Source organism: Cryptomeria japonica, chromosome 9 (assembly GCF_030272615.1).
Source record: "Cryptomeria japonica chromosome 9, Sugi_1.0, whole genome shotgun sequence".
In the NCBI taxonomy this organism is placed as follows: Eukaryota; Viridiplantae; Streptophyta; class Pinopsida; order Cupressales; family Cupressaceae; genus Cryptomeria; species Cryptomeria japonica.
In genome coordinates this window covers 598038294-598060337 of record NC_081413.1, presented here as the reverse complement: position 1 = coordinate 598060337, position 22044 = coordinate 598038294, and the positions used below count along the sequence as shown (strand labels likewise).

General features: G+C 35.6%; 1 protein-coding gene across 1 annotated transcript in view; it reads right to left on the bottom strand.

Annotated features, from left to right (window-relative positions):
• Nucleotides 1-8365: 8365 nt before the first annotated feature.
• LOC131074494 (plant intracellular Ras-group-related LRR protein 4) overlaps nt 8366-22044 on the bottom strand; it is a 31574-nt gene continuing 17895 nt past the window's right edge. Inside the window, exons 2-3 of the mRNA XM_058011124.2 lie at nt 9196-10118; nt 8366-9072 (exon numbers count right to left, since the gene is read on the bottom strand). Coding sequence (XP_057867107.2) covers nt 8920-9072; nt 9196-10118 — 1076 coding nt within the window. The 3' untranslated portion in view covers nt 8366-8919. The remainder of the gene's footprint in view (nt 9073-9195; nt 10119-22044) is intronic.

The window sequence follows — 22044 nt, the reverse complement described above, 5'->3', positions numbered from 1 at the left end:
GTACTTTGTGATGCTCTCGTTCCTTAAGATTTGATGTGAGTGTCCAACACTTCTTTTGGGATCATAATCAATTTTATCTCATCATCTATGGGTGCTATCTCCTTTGAGGGAATAATATGCTAACCAAATACTTTCTTCCAACATGACATATGAAAGACATTATGAATCCTTCTATCTCGTGGGAGCTCCACACTTCTTTTATCCATTTCAAAATTTCGCATGGTCCATAGAATTGAGGTTTGAATTTCTCTTCCATCATTCTTAATAGAGGTTTTTTTATATGGCTACAATCTTAGGAAAACTCAATCTCCCACCTCAAAGGTCCTCTTTGTTCTCTTCTAATTTTCATAAATAATGTGCTCATTGTAGATTATTCTTCAATGCTCTCAATATCTTTTTAGTGTGATCCATTAAATAACTTGGCGTTGGTACCCTATTATATGAAAACAATAGTTCAACATGAGAGAGTGTGCATTGTAACCACATAAAGCCTTATAATGTGTCATCCCAATAGCCATATGGTGTAAGGTGTTGTAACCAACTAGGTGCAACCATTGGATCGATGCAGTTTTGTGCCTTGATCTATTTATTGACTCTCTCTAGTTGTCCACCAATTTGGGGTGGTAGCTAGTACTAAATGTGAGTTCTATATCAATCAAGAAAAATAATCCTTGCAAAAAGGAATTAAATTTTCTATCCTTGTCAATGTTCTTGCACAAGCCATAAAGTTTAAAAACATCTTTGAAAAATATGTTTGAAATTTGAAGCAACAACAATAAAATGTGCATACTTCATCAATATATCTTTACCTTGTACCTTGGGTAAACCTATGATGAAGTCCATGGATAAGCTCTCCCATTACTGCTTGGGAATTGGTAGTTGCTAAAGCATAAATGCTGGAAAATGTTTTCTTACTTTATTTTATTGGTAGGTCATGCATTTGGTAACACGTTTATGCAGATCCTCCTTTAATTCCTTCCATGAAAAACTTGCATAAATCTACTTGTATGTCTTGTAGTATCCTTGATGTCTTGGTGTTGGGATGTTATGAAAGGCTTCCAAAATCTCCTCCTTGATCTTAGACACAAACACCAATTTTTTTAATTTTTGTAGAGGAATAATCCCTCCCTCACAATAAACCTGCCATCTTTCACAACCTTATCAATGATATCAACTAAAAAATTATTCTTAGCATACTTAACATTAATGGAAACACTCTCATTAGCAATTTAAGAATAGACAAGCATAGAGTAGGTTTCCTAGAAAGTGCATTAGCTACCACTTTCCTCTTTCCCTTCATGTACTCCATTTGGAAATTGTAGGCTTTTAGTTTGCTTACCCATTTTTTTGGCGATGATCAAGATTTTTTTTATCTAGGAAGAACTTCAAACTATTATGATCAATCTTTACCATGAAATTGATTGTGTATGTTTTTGCCTCAAATAGATGCACCAAGTTGTTAATAGTCATGCTTTGCAAATAAGATTTTAGGCATTAAAGATAAAATGATTAAACTATTCACATACAAATGACACCTTCAAGATAGCTAAAATAGAGATGATTTGCTTAGTGCAAATAAGCATAAGCATTTTAAAGGAATAGCAACAAATAAATTTGTGTACACTCAAAATTGTCTTGTTACTAACATCGTTAATTATTCCTCTATATTAATTAAATAATTTTAATTATTTAATTTTTTATTCCTCCAGATTAATATTCATCTTTTTCATCATAAACTAATTATTCAATTTCTATCTTAATCATTTGATCAATTGACCATTCCAATTTAAATTAATCAAATAGTTTCATTATTTAATTAATCGTGATTATTTACTTTAATTAAACATTTTTTTTATTTTAATTAAAATCAATTTTTTTTTTCATATTTAAATAATTTCTTTAAATTATTTAATTATCTATTTATCTCCTCCAAATTAAATAAAGTTCTTAAATTTATTTAATTAAGCAAATTCCCTCCAAATTCAAATTTAATTGAGTTTCTCATTAATATTAATTTCATTTCATTTTTTTAATTTCCTACATCACATGTCGAATTTCTAACTGCCACTGACTTTGAGTCTAACTCTCAATCACTTTTTTCTGACTGATCAATCAATTCAGCTAATTGATCAATCAAATGAGTCTTCTAATCAATCAAGTCAGTTAACTATTCAATCAAATTCCTTGACTAATAAATCAATTTTGTTCATCTCTCAATCAAACTAGTTAACTCCTCAATCAATTCAATTGATCTCTCAATCAAATGAGCAATTCTTTCTCACCAACTTATCACATTAACTCCTAACCGTTGACCGATTCAATTCTCAAATGAATCTCAACCATTCAAACAATCCTTCCAAAACTTATAAATTGAACATCAATTTCTAATTTTCAACAACCACTATCTTCAAATTTTTGTATCATCATCCTGCAGGTTTTCATAGCGCAACTTTGAGAGCCAACATCACACAAGAAGTAGAAGAACAATGGAAGCATCATACTTGAGTTCAACAAGGGGTTTTTTCTATGTTTTGATTCATTTGTTGATTGTTGGATTTTATTAAGTAGGCTTTCATTGATGTTGCATTCGGATTTTAATTAATTGGATTGGGCTTGGTGGTTACCCATGAATATGATTAAGAATGATAAATTTCCCCGTACACAAAATTGACAACACAACTTAAAAATTAAATAGTTGTATACAAAGCCACATCCTAAGGAAAACTATAACTAAGTGACCTAAAATAGGTCCTCATCACTATGCAAAATAGAATACCAAAAATAGCCACTACTAGAAATACTAATCACTGGAAATAGCAATCTAGCACGAGCGACCACTAATATCTATAACACTTTTTGCACTAAAATTTGCAAATCCTCCTAACATTTCGAAAACCTTGATAATTTTATTTTTAGGCATTGAATTTGAAAAACAAATCCCTAATGAATTATGTTACCTTTGCAAACTTAACAACACCAAACCTCTTCAATGATATTCTTTAATATAATTGAAATTATTGGCCTTAAAATACTTCTAATGAATAGTAAAAGGAATAACAAATTACTATTTGTTTTTGTGATGAATGAAACACCATGAGGACAGCTATTACATTATAAACTCTAATATGATATTTATATATGTCGATATCCGTTTGTTAGCTTATTAAAATATTGAATGTGATTACAAATCTTCTTCAAAGGTAACCAAAATGATGAAAGCATTGTTCTAGGTCTATAATTGTAATATAAAACATTGTTGTAGATAGTGCATCTTAGATGGAAATCACAAATTCTAGTCAACTTTGAAAATATAAACATCATGATGTCTAAAAATTGCCCTTGAAACTATAGGCATCAAATAAACATGTGAAAGTTTCGGTTTGTTGAAATTGGGCAGCCTTGAGGACCAATACTAAATTTTAATGAAGACTATCAAATGTCAATTGAAAACCCTATGCATAGCACCTATTCTAGATGACTATTGCATATTGAATGAGACACCTTTCTCTCCTTTAAACTTGTCTCTTAGATTGTCTTTTCATTATCCTAGGAATATCTAATTGTAGCTTAGTCTATGTTTCCTTTTGAGAGAGATTTCCAATGGTTACTGCTTGCAAGAAAATACACAAAACCATGTAAAGCTGGGCACATTCACAATAAGGTCATCAAACGAAGCATAAACAAAATAAATATATCATCAAACGAAGCATAAACAAAATAAATAGATGAACAATCAAACCATTCAAGCTCCTTTGACGAAGGCTTCACTACTCCTTTCTTCTCTAATTATGCTGGTATGTTGGCTCAATCCATTGCGGAACTCATATTAAGCAAGGGAAAAAGCGTGATAGGTGAGAATACTTGAAGATTTGAAAGTATATGAACTCAAGAGAATGATAGCATAAATGTAAACTGCTAAGCTGTCCAAATGAGGAGACAAGAGCCCGATTTATAGACTTTTGAAATCACATTGAGCGAACAAGATCAGCTCAATCCGGCGGCTGAGATTTCGTGCAAGGATGAGTTAAAAGGGAAATTGCCATTAGAAGTGAAAAAAAAAGGAATTAGTCAAAAAGAAAATGGAAGCTTCTATTTGCACTCCAAATATTCCATTTAAACTCGAATGAGTGTTATAGAAGACTATGACACAAACTATGAGAAATGGAGAGAAAAGGGGAGAGGGGAAAATGAGGTGGAACTAATAATTCCACTTATAACTCAAATTAGCCAATTAATATATAAAAATATTAATTGTGACATAGACAAATAGGGTGAATAAATAAATGTAGATTTATTTATTAAAAAAGGGGACATGTTAACAAAAGAATAATTATTTAATTAATCAACCTAGGGGAAATGGTTTGCATAATTCAAGATACCAACCCGATTGTTGAATTAGGTCCTAATAGTGATGATTGATTGACTAATAATTAATAAAAATTAATGACAATTGACTGAGGTTGACAACAAAATAGGACAAAGATCGAAAAAGACCCAAGATTGATAATGAACTGATAAGATCGATTGATAAAATGCCATGAAAGGCTGATAGAGTGTCACAGAGGACTGATTGAAATTGACTAATAAAGAGGTTGATAATTAATGACTGATCAATTATCAACAAAGAGGGAATTAAGTCTGATTGAAATTGACTAATAAAGAGGTTGATAATTAATGACTGATCAATTATCAACAAAGAGGGAATTAAGTCTGATTGTCAAGATGAGACCAATTCGAATGATTTGAAAATGATAAAATGTCAATCATAATGATTTAGGACCAAATGTGAATGAACAAGGTTGATTAGGGTTGGATTCGAAATGAACTGAAACCAGAGGAATGACACAATGTCAACATATGATAAAGATCAAATGCGACATAGGAGACATGTTAAAATTAGGCTAGCGACGTAAGACTAATGACCAATTTTGAATGTCTACAGTTACACCACACTCAAAAGAATGCATAGGCTATCAAATGCAGCCATTTTTGTTGAAGTGGAAATTTAGGTAGAGAATGTCAATAGCGTTACCATTTCCATCACACAACGTTGATCCCACAATGGTATCTCAATTGAGGGATTATTACATATTGTGTAAATGACATTCATAACCTCTCAAAGACGTTTTCTAGAACCTCGTATGATAATAATTACTTTAAGCAATTATATCCTAATAAATAATATAAAATTGAATTTCCAATGCTTTCTTTCCATTTTCCATTCCATCTTTGGTGCTAAGGGCGGGCTCAAATTCAATACTTTTCTCATTTGAATCTATTATTTAATCGTCCTGCTTAATTTATATATTTAAATTTTATGCTAAAGAATCATTCTGACCTCTTGCCATTTTTATTTCCATCTAGTAGGGTTTTTTGCTCTGGCGCCAACTTAAGAGCTTTTTGATGGTCACCGTCACACCATAGCAAAACCAATTTCCCTCTATGTTGGGCACCCAGCTTTCTCTTCTATTCTATTTGGTGGTGATATGATGCTAGCGTGCCAAAGGAAAACCTCCACTTAAGTGAAAATTGGAAAATTGGGTGCTCAACTATGTTTGGCAGGGATATTGACATGGCAAACCACAAAAACAAAACCTCCAACACTTAACCAATTCTACATACTTTATGTCTATTGGGTTTTTGAGATTGGTGTACCTTCTTGAAATCTCCTTTAGTAGAGAAAAATGGTGTGGAAACCCTTTCGAAAGTCTACTGCTTGGTAACTTGAAACAATTTCTGATACAAAGTCTAAGAAGAAATTTTTGAATGGATATGTCATGGGACAATTCTGTCTGACATAAATTTAACATTTTCTTCAGTTTCTTCACTTTGCAAGACTTGTTCCTGAGAAGCATTTTTTAATGTTTTGTCACAAAATCCTTTTGTCTTTGATGGATTTTTATCTCTTTTTACTGTTGCTCTCCTGTTTGGATTGCATTTTCTTGTGCTGAAGCCTAAACCTACTTTTGAGTAACTTCTGACATTGTCACCTATTGCCATTCCTTGAAAAAACATACATACTAAAAATAACAAATTCCTAAAATAGAAAGTTTAGATCCCCTCACCATCCCACAAAAAAACATAAGTACTAAAATAACAATATCTAAAAATAAAATTATTCTGAAAACTGGGTGGACTTTGTACTAACACTAAACCTTGCTAGAAAGATGACCTTTCTTATTTATGAACCAAAAGAGACTCGTCTACCATTTGTCACTGAAATTTTGTACCATAGTCCTCTATAACCTCATTTCTTTCTTCTTCAACCATTTTCAAAATATGCTTCCACTGCTATTCATCTATATCAACTCCAAAAGCTTTTGTCATTTTCTTGCACTTTCTGCATTGGAGCTCCTGAGATTGATTTCCTCATCAGCAACATTTACCCATAAGGACCCTGCAAACACCATTGTGAAAAAGGGACTAACATTGAACACGGTCTCTGCACAGGAAAGTCATGATCAATGGCTAAAACCTTAACTTCTAACAAAAACTTGCATGTGTATCATCGTGTCCAACCATATAAAATATAATTTCTACAATCACACCCCTCTATAGGGAATTTCTACATTGTCCGTTAAAATAATTCCTTGATATTGTTTCCCAAAGCAATTGCAAAATAAATGACTTCTATGACGTCTACAATCTTGGGCCTTTTTCCATTAACACACTGTATTATAGACACTTATTTCAGATACAAGTTCAGGATTGTATAGAAAACTAAAACATTCAAAATTTACTCTACAAAATTATGTGTCTTCCAAACCATTCTAAAGAGATGAATCAATGTATTATAAGGTAATTTGAAGATAAAAATTGTGCAGAGATTTATTAAAATAGCTTACATAACTGGATTCACAGGTTCACATATTTAGATCTGTGTACAAAACATTTAAACGTCAGTCTACAAAATAATGTGTCCTCTGAAGCAAACTAGAGATTACAATTAAACATAATATGAAGAAAAATAATTATCATGAGAAGATGCTTGAACATAAACAGATTCACAATTACAAGTGCATGCAAAACACTTGAATAACTTTTTATAAAGGTAACACATTAGGTGGCCACCAAGCAACACACCATTTTGGTATGAGACCCCCAAAGCAAGGATTCGGTGGCAAGTAGATTGTTTTTCCATGATGATGCATCTAATTATGAAAGTGCCTATTGCTATTGCTAGTTGTATATTTCTCATGTGCCTATTGTTTTTCTAATGTACCCACAGGTACTATTGCTAACCGTAAATTTTTTAACTGTACACTTAATCCAAAATATTAATGCTAAAACAGAAAAACCGGATATGCAAACCATAGTTGAAAACAGAAATATTCATTAAAACGAAAAAATCTTCCAAGCTTCTGGGTTTATCATGTGGGAGATTAGATTACTCACACTACTTGCTGAAACATCTTTAAATCTAATTCTGTTTTACCGTTTACCTGTTCGGAACTGAGCCATCATCCAAGTGTAATAGCAATAAAATTGCAAGAATTGAAACAGACCATTCTGCTAATGAAAATTATTACAATGTAGCATTACAAAACAAACTCAAATCCAATTTCAATTTTTAAGAATTTAACATGGAGGACCAAGCCTCTAAAAGAGCAATATGAAATTTGAGCAATGCCCAAAAGCAAGTTACATCAGCGTGCATTCAAATGTCTCTTCTAATTATCAATGTTACTTACCATCATAATTCAGCCCATAGACAAAACACAATAACAGTATCATTACGAGAGACAGTTGAAAGCTGCATTTAATTTCCATGAAACACAGAAACAAATCCTGCAAATGTCCAATAACATGGGTGCTTTATGCATTTCCATTAGATGCCATTCCTGAGTCACCAGCACAAAGCAACACAATACCTCTGAACACATTTTGAGGTTAGAAGCTTTGCTTTCCACTTAACAAGCAAGATGTGAAGCTAAAAGAGTTTATACATGCACCAATCCAGAAGTTCTACTGCAGATAAATGCAAGCATCATTTTTTTGTCAACATATCGATGGAGATATCAATTAGGTATATCTATATTCTAAGCTGACCTGGAAAATGGTTGAAATTACCAATATATTGTAAATAGTCCATATCTTAGACAATCCAGACCTAAATATAGAGTTACAATTCAATGAAATCTTACCCTTTGAAGCATGAATTTGCATGTTGATTCTGTTAAATATATGCCAATTGTAAGAGACAATGAGAAGATCAGATACTTCATTCTTAACTGTGGAAATTTAATATTGGGTGATACTTCTGTTTAGATGCAGACATGGAAAATTGAACTATAACATATACCCAAGCTGAAGAATATGTAGGTCTACATTTTAGAGAATTGGTCAACATTTGGGTAACAACAGATAACAAACAAAATATTACAGCTCCTGAGAAATGACTGCAATTGATTATTACATACAAGTTACAACATATGAAAATAGTCAAAACTCAAAGCACAAACTACCACCATGACATATCGTTTGTCTACAAATGTTGGTAAACAGAGTATATGGTAATAGCAGAACTTTTTGATGTCCTCAGTACTTACAGTTGAGCTTGGAAAAGCATGGAAATGTGATTGCTTAACAAGCACAAAAACCATATAACAGAGCACTTGATGCAACCACAAAATATATATCATACAGACTTGCTCCAAATGAATCACTTGTTCCATGGCTGAATGACATTTTTTTAAATCCCATAATGATGACAAAGGGACCGCAGACTCAGTTGACTTGACGATTCTCAAAAGAATAAAAAATATGGTACATAAGATGTAAATCAGAAAGATCCTCATAAGGTTATTGATCCTGGCAACCATGTAGTCAAGTTCTATAATGTTATCAAAGTTTCTGATTTGGATGTGCTCCATATAAACTTCACTAAAACTAAGCCCTGACCTGATTTTCAAGTTAGCATTATGCGCCAGCCCTTGTATAGCGTGCATTGCTTTCTTCCCGCTTGCGTTTCTTCAAACATGAACAAAACATCGACCACTTCCATTTTGGTTTAATCTCTATTACATCATCATTCCTTTTTGCAACATGTTCTATCATAAATTGTACCACAGCCTGTCAAAGTATAATTATATCAGTATTTTGTCACAAGTGTGGAAAAGTTATGTCGAAAGATATTTCAACAAAACATACATATTTGCAAGCATATGGTATATAGTATATAGTAGTATACTTCACCTCAGCTCCATTTGCAGCTATTTCTCTTGGTGGTATTTCCAGTGGTGTCTCTTCAGCATGAAGTATGTGAAGCTTTGTAAGCATGGAAAATGAGTCAGGAAGGAACTTTATCTGATCATTACTTATATCTAAATCCTCAAGCATCTCAAGATTCCCAATAGACCGAGGAAGATTCTGCAAGTCGGCAAAATTCCTGCTAACATTCAGCTTAACAAGACTGGTGGCAAGGCAAAGACTCTCTGGTATGTACTCCAACTCGTTGAAGCTTAGATCAAGTTCTCTCAAGTTGGATAAAGAACCCATTGTTGTTGGAAGGCTTTTTATATTGTTATAGTGCAATGTTAGGACTTCTAAAGAGACAAGCTTGCCAATTGCTTCAGGAAGGGCTTTGAGATGATTAAAATCTGCTCGTAGCTCAGTAAGAGAAACACATTGACCAATTGTATATGGCAGCTCTTCAATTTCATTTGTCTCAATATCTAATCTTTTCAAATTGACCAGTTTACCAACAGACTCTGGCAGTGATATAAGCTGATTTGAACTCAAGTCAAGACATGTCAGCCTGAAAAGATTCCCAACTGAAGCAGGCAATTTCTGTAAGCAATTACCATGTGCATCTAGAATAGTTAGATTGGAAAGCTCACCAATGGCATCTGGAATATCCATCAACTTATTTGCATGTAAATCCAGTTTCGTCAGCATAGAAAGCCCTTGAATTGAGCTAGGGAGGGTCATAATCCTATTTTCTGACAGATTCATTTCAGTTAGATTAGTAAGCTTTCCAATTGATTCAGGAAGCCATTCGACCTGGTCAAGCAATCTTCCTCGAAGGTCCAACTTCTCAGCACCATCTTTGAAAGCAGTTTCAATGAGACTGGCAAGCTTTACTAAACTAAGCTTCTGCCCACCTTCAGCTTTTGTATCTGTTCAGGCAACCAGAAAAGTTTAGAATGCTTCAGGATCATTTATAACCTTGCTTAGAAACTTTTAACAATGGAGCAATCATGAAAGAACGATAAATTCAGGAAACAATCATCTAAAATTTCTGCATAGACGTACAGCTACAAGGCTATACTCAAATTCTTGAGATTGATCATGACTAAAAAAGCCAAAACAAAAAAAAATGTCTGAAATCTAAAAGGAGTTGATGTCTCCAGTTTAAATGTGAATGAAAATAGAAATCAATTATTGAAAAAGGAAGACATGTCATATCGAGGGGATGAGTGTACCTTTCTTAATTGAAAGCAAAAAGGTGCTTCTAAAGTTCTAATTTCTAAACAGTAAACACAAACAACACTATCATCATAAAAGAACGATATTACAATATACAAAATTGACTGAAAGTCCATTATCCCTAGTGAATTATGGGCTAACAGATAATTTCTTAATTCTTCCTACTTGTTAAACTTTGTTGTCCTCATTTTTGTTTCCAAAAATGAAGGACCACTATGGTGAAATTTCTATGAAAAAATGAAAATTTTTACATTATGGCACGCTTCCTGAGGCAGAATTTCGACTAATCCTTGGACTGGCTTAATCCACTTGTAATTTATTTTAAGTTTCCCCTTTGATGTTTTTATCTTTTTATTGTTTTTTGGTCATTTTTAGTTAAAATAGGGATTTTTTGGCTCAACTGCAAGTAAACTTGCAGTTTGGTCAAAAAACCCCTACTTTAATGGTTTTTACATGTAATAGGGATTTTAAATCCCCATTACATATGTGCAAGTGTTTCTAACTTCTTGTAGGGATTTTATTTCCCTTTTACAAGTATTTTTTTAAAACTTGCAATTTGCTCTAAAAAACCCGATTTTGGCTTGGTAAGTGAAAAAGTGAATTTTTAAACTTGCCATTTGTCTTAAAAAACCCGATTTTGGTATGTAAGTGGAAAAAGTGAAAATAAAACTTGTTATTTTCTCTCTAAAACCCGATTTGCTTCATTTTGGGCAATTCGAACTTGTCATATGTCTTCTAAAACCCAATTTGCATGGAAAATGGATTTGTTGAAGATGTCAAAGCGATTTTTTGGGGAGATTTGCTGGAGATGCAAGGCGTTTAGGATTCTATCCTATTCTCATGCTTTCACAAACACATTTTTCGCCATTTAGAGTTTATTGTTGCTGGTTTTTGGTGCCAAATCAGCAAAACGTGGTTCTTTTAATCCACATTTGGGCGTTTTTTACTCCATAAATTTGCACACTCCTAAATCGTTTTGCCCTTTCCTACTTAGGCGTCGAGGGTGAGAGGATTTTCACACCATTTAATGATGCCATTGGAGTTTATAATGGTGGCCACGTGATTCCCTTTGGCCACGTTTTCAACCTTTGGCAACGTTTTCAAACATTTGGCATCATTGCTTCTTCTTCTACCTTAGGCGTTTTGCTCTAATAAACTTGGATGCACACTCTCATTGGCATTTTGGTCCTCTAAGTTTGAGATTGCTGCTATATTTATCAATTTGGGGCATTTTTACAAAAAGCGTGATAAGGGTTTGACATTCTGGATTGCTCTTTTTCATCGGTTTTGCTTCTTCATTTCAAGAATTGTTGCATTATTGGAGAAGCATTTTGCATTTTTAAGAAAGGTATGTTCTCTTTCCTTTCTTTCCTTCATTTTATTATTTTCTTGTTTTCTTTATTTTTCGTTATTAGTTTTGCATTTTTGGCATGTGTTGTTCTTCCCCCCCAAAATTTGGTTTTTGTGAAAGAAATCTTCCCCTTGATATGCAATTGTTGAATTGCATTGTTCTTCCCAAAATTCCCTCTTAACTTGTATTCGGGATTTTTAATCTCGATTACAAGTTCGCTGGAAATTCTTGTTCTTCCCCTATGGTTAAGGAACTTAATCATTTTTTGTTAAAATTCCAAGTTGGAAATTGTGAAATACCCCTCCCTTGCAAATTCGGGTTTTAAAAACCGGATTACATGTTGAAGAGTTCTTCCCATTTTCATGAAAATGACTTTCCCGGATATTCCCGTTTCTATCCATTCACGTTCCCCATATCCGTACTTTCTATTTCCATCATTTCCCGCAAGTCAAAATCTCATTTTTCGTCCATTTCTCCATTTTCGAATTTACAAGTGTACTTGTATTCGGGTTTTAAAACCCCGATTGCATGTATGTCCTTTCCAACTTGTATACTTGCGAAAATTCTCCCAAGATCCGAAATTGGTCAAAGTCAAGATTTTCCCATTTCTACATATCTCCCCTCTTCCTCTCACAAAACCGTGAAATTCAGAAATCAAAGTTTTACCCATTTGAAGAAGGAAGAATGATATTTGCAGCTGACTATGATGTTGCCTTAACTCTTTTAAGTCTTCATCACAACATTCCAGGTTCACAATCAATCTCAAATTTGTCGGCATCTCCAACTCCAAAGAAAATGAAATACAAATATGACAAATACCAGAAGTAGGTTGCACCTTCCCAGGTTTCTTCTCCTTTGGATCGCATCAAGGACACGGAAATAGGGCACGTTGATATGGCAGAATTCATCAACAGGGTAGAAGATCCACAGGATAACAACTTGCAGCGGCTGTTGGACAGCCATATCCATCATGCATCTTCTTTCCCAGTGGCTGCCCTAGAACCTGAGTTCGTTCTTGCATGCGCCCATCATTTCGATAAGGAATTAAGAGTCATCAAAAATGATGATGGTGAAGCTATAATTCGCCTTGATGCGGATACAATCGAGAAGGTTTTCAGAATACCTCCTGCACCTGTTTATATGGAAATCACCAAAGAAAGTGCAGCAGAGTATTATGTGAAAAGGGAAAAAGATTGCAAGCGACACATCAATAGGTGGATCCAAGAGCCACGTCCTTCCTTCTCAAGATGGGCAAAGTTGTACCGCTGTGATTTCAAGTGGGAGATAAGAGACACCATCACTCTTCTCAGCAGGATGATGGGCCTTGAGCACTCCAATGTCTTTGAGCCATGGATGTATCAATTCATTATGTTCATACGGCAGTCGCATCACATTTCATGGGGTGAAATCATCAGCGATGCTTTGTGCGAACAACTTGCAGCAGTTCCTACCACTATGACCTTCTTCATGAATTCTTATTTGGTATATTTAGCAGCGTCACTTAGACACTTTCCAGGTCTTTCTACCAAGGGTGATCGCTCGCTTATACCAGTTTGGGAATATTATGACCAATTGCCATTGAAACCCAGCAGACTGCATTTCAGAAGAGTCCAAGATGCATTCTTTGGATATTTCATGTGTCAGTTTGACGTGGATCTCAGAAACAAAAGAGTATCAGATGAGGCATGGGTCAAGGTGTCTGAGTATGGGTGTTTGTTCCTGCAATTTCCCACCTTCACCTATATGACGATTGGATGCTATGATGGTCAGCCATACATGCTTCCAAGATACCCAACCGATAAGATAATTCTTATGGAGTTGGGAAGACAGATCATGGCTGTTCATACTTTTCAGTCTGTTAGACACAAGGTTGGAATGGGGATCTCTAGTACAAACCCATTGAAAATTGGTCGATACTCCCTTGTCACATCTGTGAAGGCTAAGGCCATGGAGGCTGAATTGCAGGAAATCAAGCTTAAGAGGTTCAAACCTAGAGCTGATTTTGATTATAGAGGTATGAAGGAGAAGATCAAGAAATCCTTTATGCATGTTCATCGCATTGAAGACATCTGGGTAGATCTCCGCACGGAAGCCGAAGTTCTGAAGATGGATTACTGCAGGCTCACTGTTGAGCAAATTGTTGACTTGAACTTGGCGGATATCCCACAAGGGATGATCGATGACGGGCATATACTTGATCCTGAATACACTTCACGAAGGGTTGAGGAAGCTCCACTTCCTTTGATCCAATGGTCACACAAGGAGTGCGTCTCCATCCTTGACAGATTTCAGCCTATCTTGGCCAACACTAACGCATGGCTGAAAAGTAATGCTGTTAGACTTATCAAAATCAAGGTTGGTAAAGAAGATGATTCTACAGGGCCTCTTGGACGGAAGTCTGAGATTCAGATTGATAACAAGGAGGGTGTTTCATCTTCAGGCACAAGGATCAAGTTATGAGTTAGTCGTGCAGTAGTGCTTCCTCCTGAGGAGATGACTACTCGTGGGAAGGAGAAATCACGGTTCCATGTTCGGGTGATCGATCTGGATAATCTAGAAGAGGGGCAGCAATCTGACGATGCGCCTAAGTCTCCAGTTTCAGACTCGCCTCACGAGGTCATTCCTCCAGTTTCCATTGAGACGCCTCTTTCTCCTCCTGATTTGCTCGTAGATGAGTCTCCTCAGAATGCAGTTCCCATTTCAGCATACAAGCCTTCTCCTGATCAACAACGAGAAAGTGTGTTGAAAGTTCCTGAAGATAATCCCACTTGCATTCAGTTATCAGAAATTGATACTTCCACTTCTAGTTTTGAAGAATTCATGAGGCAATCTTCATGTCCATTGGTAACTAAGCAAACCGTGGTCGCCATTCAAACAGATATTCCTCCCAGGGTGACCACGGTAATTCAAACAGAAACTGCTTCTCCTTTGCCTACGGCTGCTACTGGAAGTGAGTTGATGACTTTGCCTCCATGGCTTAGTTCTTTCACCCCGAAATGGAAGAAGCAAGAGATCTCACCTGATGCCTTTGACTACCAGCAACTCAAACAGTCCAGATCCAAAGTTGCTAAGAAGGCAAAGACTATCTCTAAGGTAATTGTTGATAGCAACAAGATGAAAGTAGCTGAAATTGTGGAACCTATTGCAGATAAACCACTTGATGAAATGTTAGCTGCTGATTATAAGGTTACAAGGGTAGAATTGGGCAAGCAAACACATGAGGTCATTAAACATGATGCTCAGTTTTCTGTTGCTTCACTAGTGCAAAGGTGTGACGATCTTCTTGCGAAGAAAGACAAGCTAGAAGAAGAAAACCGACAGCTTATGGCAGCCATTCATAAAATCACAAAAACTGCTGCTGAAGGGAGTAATTCCATAGGTTCTTTTGGTTCCCAAGAATCGATTTGTGGAGTGGAAAGGGCTGCTCAAAAAGTACAAGCACTGGATTCCTGGGTTGATCAGCTTCATGATCAATGTGTACAAGTGGTAAAAGACATTTTTCAAATAATGTCTAAGTTGGAAACCATTGAGGAGAAACTGGATCAGACTTCTAACACTTTCAAAAAGAATCTGGAAAGTGTTGAGAAAAGTCTGGCAATCTGGCGTACCTGTTGTGAAATATGGATCGAAGAATAATGACAGCGATTCTGGAAGACTGATTGCCATGAGTTATTGATCGTCTCCATCATTGAATCCAGTTTAAATACAAGAGGAAAGGTTGCCTACGTAGGGACATGTCCATACGTGGCAGTTGCCACGTATGGACATGTCCCTACGGAGGCAACCGTTCATAACAATTAGTTTGTTTATGTTTAATTTCCAAACTGTATGCTCTGTTAATATATCACTCTCCAGATAATAATTGATTTACCATTAGTTAGATTCATGAGGGCTATATCTTAACACTCCCTCTTAGCAGGAGTGGATCTAAGTAATTTTCTTGGGAGCATATTCTGTCATGACTTCCGACACAATTCAGGACAACATTTAATATAGTCTTGCCATGACAATAAACTCAATATCATGATATCCAGCTCAGTCCGGGACAATCACTTAAGAAGTCAATCATGAGATGATCACATACTTTAGGATCAAGATATCCGGCACAGTTCGAGACAACAACTTAATGTAGTCAATCTTGACACTTGGTCAACTATTGTCAAGATCGTCACCTTGAAATAGTAACCTTAAACATAAGAAGATCGTCATCTTCTTGAACACAGTTAGAATATTGCAATATACATTTTATTTATTTATTCATGAACAAATTACACATGGTAGGAATTTCATCCTAATAATCTCAATTATAATCTAGTCATACCATGTTTACTTCTGAAGTATTCTATCTTCAATCTTGCAAGTGGCTTGGTGAAGATATCAGCATTTTGTTCTTCAGTACTGATGTACACTAGTTTTATGACGTTTCGATCTACCATATCTCTTATGTAGTGATAAGGGATCTCAATATGTTTGGATCAATTGTGAAAAACTGGATTTACTGAGAGCTTGATACAGCTCTGATTATCACAGTGAATTATTGTTGAATTCAGAGTTTTTCCAAATAATCCAAATAATAACTTTCTTAGCCATACCGCTTCATGAGCTCCCATGGAGGCTGCCATATATTCTGCTTCGGTGGAGCTTTGTGCAACTGCTGACTATTTTCTACTGAACCAAGATATCATAGCAGAACCAAGACTGAAACAACACCCTGTAGTACTTTTACGGTCAGTGGTACTTCCGGCCCAATCAGAATCAAAATATCCTTCAAGTTGAATCTCAACATTTTCATACTTTAAGCCAAGTCCGATTGTGCCTCGTAAATATCTTAGAATGTGTTTAGCAGCCACTAGATGTATCTTCTTAGGTTCACACATGAAGTGACTTAATACATTTGTAGCATAGCAGATATCAGGATGGGTATTTACCAAATACATGAGTGAACCGACGATTTGTCTGTAGAGTGTGGGATCTGTAGGTTCTGAATCTTCTGCCTCAATTTTCAGCTTGTGCAAATTAGTTTCCATTGGTGTAGCTAATGGCTTACACTCCATCATCCCAAATCTAGTTAGAATATCTGTGGTGTACTTTCCTTGATTTAGGAAGATATAGTTTTTCTTCTGCCATACTTCTAATCCCAGAAAATAATGTAGAAGCCCTAGATCCTTCATATCAAATTCTGCTGCCAGATCTTGCTTACATTTCTCAATGAGATTATCCTCTCCTGTTATCAAAAGATCATCCATGTAAAGGACCAATATAATCATATTGCCATTTGAAGCCTTGAAGTAGATGTTGGGATCTGCTAGGTTCTTGGAGTACCCTAGTTTGGAGAGATAGTTGTCTATCCTTGCATACCAGGCCCTAGGTGCTTGTTTTAACCCATAGAGAGCTTTCTTTAGTTTACAAACATAGCAATTTTTATCACGTATGGTGAATCCTTCTGGTTGTTCTATATATACTTCTTCTTCAATTGAACCATTTAGGAAGGCAGTCTTTACGTCCATTTGGTGAATTTTCCATCCTTTGGATGCTGCAATTGCAATGATTGTTCTTATTGACGTATACCAGGCAACTGGGGCAAATGTCTCTTCATAATCAATTCCTGCTTTCTGAGAGAATCCTCTGGCCACAAAGTGAGCTTTATGTTTTTCAATGCTGCCATCAAATGCATATTTGATCTTGAATAACCACTTGGATGAGACAACTGATTTGTCTTTTGGTCTAGGCACTATATCCCAAACATCATTCTTTAGTATAGATTGATATTCTTCAACCATAGCATCTTTCCAAGCCTGTTTTGATAAGGCTTCTCTGACATTTGTTGGTTCAGAATTTGTGAGTTCGGTTAGAAGTGCAGCATAACATTTTAGAGTTCTTGTTCTCTTATTTTCTTTGGAAATTTCATTTGGTTCTACATTATTCTCTTCAATCATTTTCCTTGCCCATAGAGGTCTTTTCTTGTCATTGAGTGTTTCAATATTTTCATCAACAAGAGGTTCAGAAGCTCTTATGATGTCCTCCCTCTCAGTGTCTGAAGGTTTGAAATTTTCTATGATATTCTCCCTCTCAATCTCAGTTATGTGATCTTCTTCTTCTTTAGTAATGTTATCATCCTCAGGTTCTTTGAGTGTAGTGTTTTCTTCAAACTTTACATCTCTACTTATCTCAACAGATTTTTTCCCTGGAATGTAAATGCGATATCCTTTAGTATTTTCACTATAGCCAATGAAGATACCTCTTTTTCCGGATGGTTCTAGTTTTGTCCTCTTTTCTTTAGGAACATGTATCTATACGGGACAGCCAAATATCCTTAAATGACTTAAGTCTGGTTTGTTCCCTGTAAAAGCTTCTTCAGGAGTTATGTTTTCTAGAACTGAGTGCGGACATTTGTTTTGAATGTAGACTGCTGTATTTGAAGCTTCTGCCCAAAATGAAGCGTGTAAGTTTTGGTCATGCATCATGACTTTTGCTGCTTCAATTATGGTTTTGTTCTTTCTTTCTGTTACTCCATTCTGTTGTGGATTATATGGTACAATATACTCCCTCTTAATCCCAACAGAATTACAAAAGTCTTTGAAGTTGTCAAATGTATATTCTCCCCCATTGTTGGATCTTAACACCTTAATTTTCTTCCCTGACTGGTTTTCTACTAGTGCCTTGAATTCTTTGAACTTAGATAGTACTTCATCCGAGTCTTTGCACTTTAGAAAATATATCCATGTTTTTCAAGAGTAGTCGTCAACAAAGATAATGTAGTATAAGGATCCAGTTAGGGATGGTGTTGACATGGAACCGCATAGGTCTGAGTGAATTAGTTCTAAAATAACTTTTGATTTGTGCTCACTTGAGGGAAAAGAAACTTTCACATTCTTTCCCAAGGCACATCCTTTGCAAATGCTTGTGTGTTCAGATTTTAGTTGGGGCAGTCCTGAAGTAATCTTCTTTATGTTGGATAGAGCACTATATCTTAGGTGTCCTAATCTTTTGTGCCATAATTCATTATTATTTGAAACTTCAAGATTTAGTGCTTCCTTTTGATCACTGCATAGTTTGTATAGGCTACCATCTCTTGAACCTACTGTTATGGCATTTTTGATATTTGTATTTTTAGGCCAGAGTAGAACTTTATCTTCATTGAAGGTAACCCGATATCCTTGATCAGCTAGACCTGAGATTGAGACTAGATTTCTTTTTATTCCAGGTACAAACAGAACATCCTTTAATTGTAGAGATCATAGATGGCACACTCGCCGAAAACTCGGCGAGTGACAAAAACTCACCGAGTTTTTGGACCTGGCGAGTAGTAATGACTTCTACTCGCCAGGAAAACTCGCCGAGTTTTTGGCAAGATTTTGTCAAAAACTCGGCGAGTTTTAAAGAAAAACTCGCCTGGGTTAGCATAACAGCAGAAAATGGCCAAAAATACATGCATTTTTTGTTTTTCTATATGGTTTTGGGCTGAGAAGGGGGAAACTCACTTGGAAGGGCCACGCTGAGAGCCCACTATGCCCTCAAGTAATCGCCGAGTTTTTTGGTCTGTCCGTCAGGATTCATATATGGAATATAACATTTAAGTATAAGAAAGAAGTTCTTATACTTTAAGTTATATTCCATATATACTGTCAAGATGTTTGAAAGTGGTTTCGGACCTCCAGGAGTTATAATGCAAAATCTAGTTTTTGAAGGATTCTTCAATTTTCCAGACTTAGTCAAATTTCAGGATCCTTCGGCGATGCCCCTTGACCCCAACTTGGGGGCGCTGCCCCCAAACCCTCGTTGAAAAATATAGGGGGAAACTGCGCTGATGGAAGTAGGGAAAATTTAACCTTCGAGTTGGATTAGGCTCCATATAACAACATAATTAGCATTGAAGAAATCCTGGTATTATACATTTTAGAGTTGAAAGTTTGAAACTATGAGTATGAATGATGAAATTTCAAATATGATGAAAGTTTGAAAGTAGTTTTAGCTAGAGCTGGGAAGAGAAAGTTGTATTTACTTTTAGTTTTACAAAAACTATTTACTATTTTGCTTCCAGCCATCAGCATTTCTCATGAGGATGCGATTTTGTAGACACTTTGCATTTAAATATAGCTAGAATCAACTTGTTTCTTTTGTGTTATCATTTATTGACTCATTAGATGCATCTTCTCATGAAATTTTGCAAAAAAAATGCATTTTTTATTAAAATTAAGCGTGTTTTTACGTTGCCGAGTTTTTTCGAGTTTTTCCCGAGTTTTCACCGAGTTTTTTTCTAAGGGGCTTGGCGAGTCGAGTCGAGTCGCGAGTAGTTCAACTATGGTAGAGATACTCCATTTCTTAGTTTGATAGTACAGGTCCCAATTCCTTTCATAGGATATGTGGAGTTATCTCCAATAGTAACCTCTTCACTTGAGTGCCCGTTAAGTGTTTCAAACTGATTTCTGAATCCAGTTATATGCCTTGATGCTCCACTGTCTACGATCCAAGTGTTTTTATTTGTATTTATTTCGCTTGATAGGGCTAAGAAGAAAAGTGAGTTTTCTCCTTTGACTTCGGCTAGACTAGCTTGTGTTTTCTTCCTTTCTGGACAATTCCTGTGAGTGTGCCCATATTTGTCGCATTTGTAACACTGAATTTTAGACATATCTCTTTTCTGATGGTTTTTATTTCCTCTCTTCCGTTTGGAGAACTTTTTCTTTTTGTTTAAGGTATTTGTATTAATTGCTTGGATTTCTCCTTCTTTATTTGTCCCTAATCCTCTTGAGATTAGTCGAGATTCCTCTTGAATGCACTCATTCTTAAGTTGTTCAAATTTGGGTAAGGGGGGTGTTCTGCTAATACATTGAATGTAGGATTCCCATGAAATTGGTAATCCTCTTAGGGCTATGAGAGAGATTTCTTGATCATCTACCTCATTTCCAATAGTTTGTAATTGGTCTTTTACTTCAGATATCCTTGAAAAGTATGTAGATATTGTATCATCTTTATTCATCTTTATGTTTAAAAGTTGTTGTTTCAAGGTTAACATTCTGCTCGCATTGTTAACTTCATATGTATTTTTAATGGTTTTAAATACTTCATATGCTTTAGGCAGTCTGGCTATAGATGGAAGAATATGATCTTTGACTGAGTCAATAATTATTTTCTTTGCTTTATTATTACGCCTTTTCCAAGTAGATTTCTCTGGTTCATCATTTGGCATGTCTAGATTTTCTTCTATGTAAGACTCTAATTCTAGTTCTTCAAGAATGGCAATGATTCGTATCTTCCAGGAAACGAAGTTGGAGGCTCCTTCAAGTCTATCTTCCACTCTCATATTACTTGACATTTTGAATATTTTCTTAGTCAGATATATCCTCTGCGTATATAGCCTCTGCGTTGATTTGTTATTTACTTCCGATAAATGCTTATGAGTAATATGGCTGTCTAATTTATTCTCTTAATATGCCGGCTCTGATACCATGTTGTGAAATATGGATCGAAGAATAATGATAGCGATTTTGGAAGACTGATTGCCGTGAGTTATTGATCGTCTCCATCATTGAATCCGGTTTAAATACGAGAGGAAAGGTTGCCTACGTAGGGACATGTCCATATGTGGCAGTTGCCACGTATGGACATGTCCCTACAGAGGCAACCGTTCATAACAATTAGTTTGTTTATGTTTAATTTCCAAACTGTATGCTCTGTTAATATATCACTCTCCAGATAATAACTGATTTACCATTAGTTAGATTCATGAGGGCTATATCTTAACAGTACCATGCCCCAACAACAGTTGAGTATTTTGCAGGAACACGCTATCATCTCTTCCAAGGTCATGTACTTGGAATTTGAAGAACTCATGGAAAACAAGACCCTTGTTCTTAAATCCCTCATTGAGGAGATCAGTGATGCAAGGAGATTCCGAGATGAAGTTTATCAAGGTATTGTCTCACATTGTGAATGGGCCTCTTGCAATATAGTAAGTCAGGATGGAGAGTTGATTCCAGAAGAAGAAGTTCTTGCTGATTTACAGATGAGGATTCATAATGAATGGAGGAGCGAACAATTCTCGGCAGCTTCAATTCAAGCATTGATGAAACACCAAGCCTTTTTGCATGAGATCCAGTTTACCCTGGATAAAAACAATTCCGTGCTCCTCCACTGCCACGACACTATTGTGAAGACTATGGTTGTTGCCAAGAACACCCATGAACCGAATCCCGAGGAACTACAAACGAGCATCCGGAAATTTCAAGGATTCGTGTCTTCACAAAATGCAACTTAAGTGTTTTTCA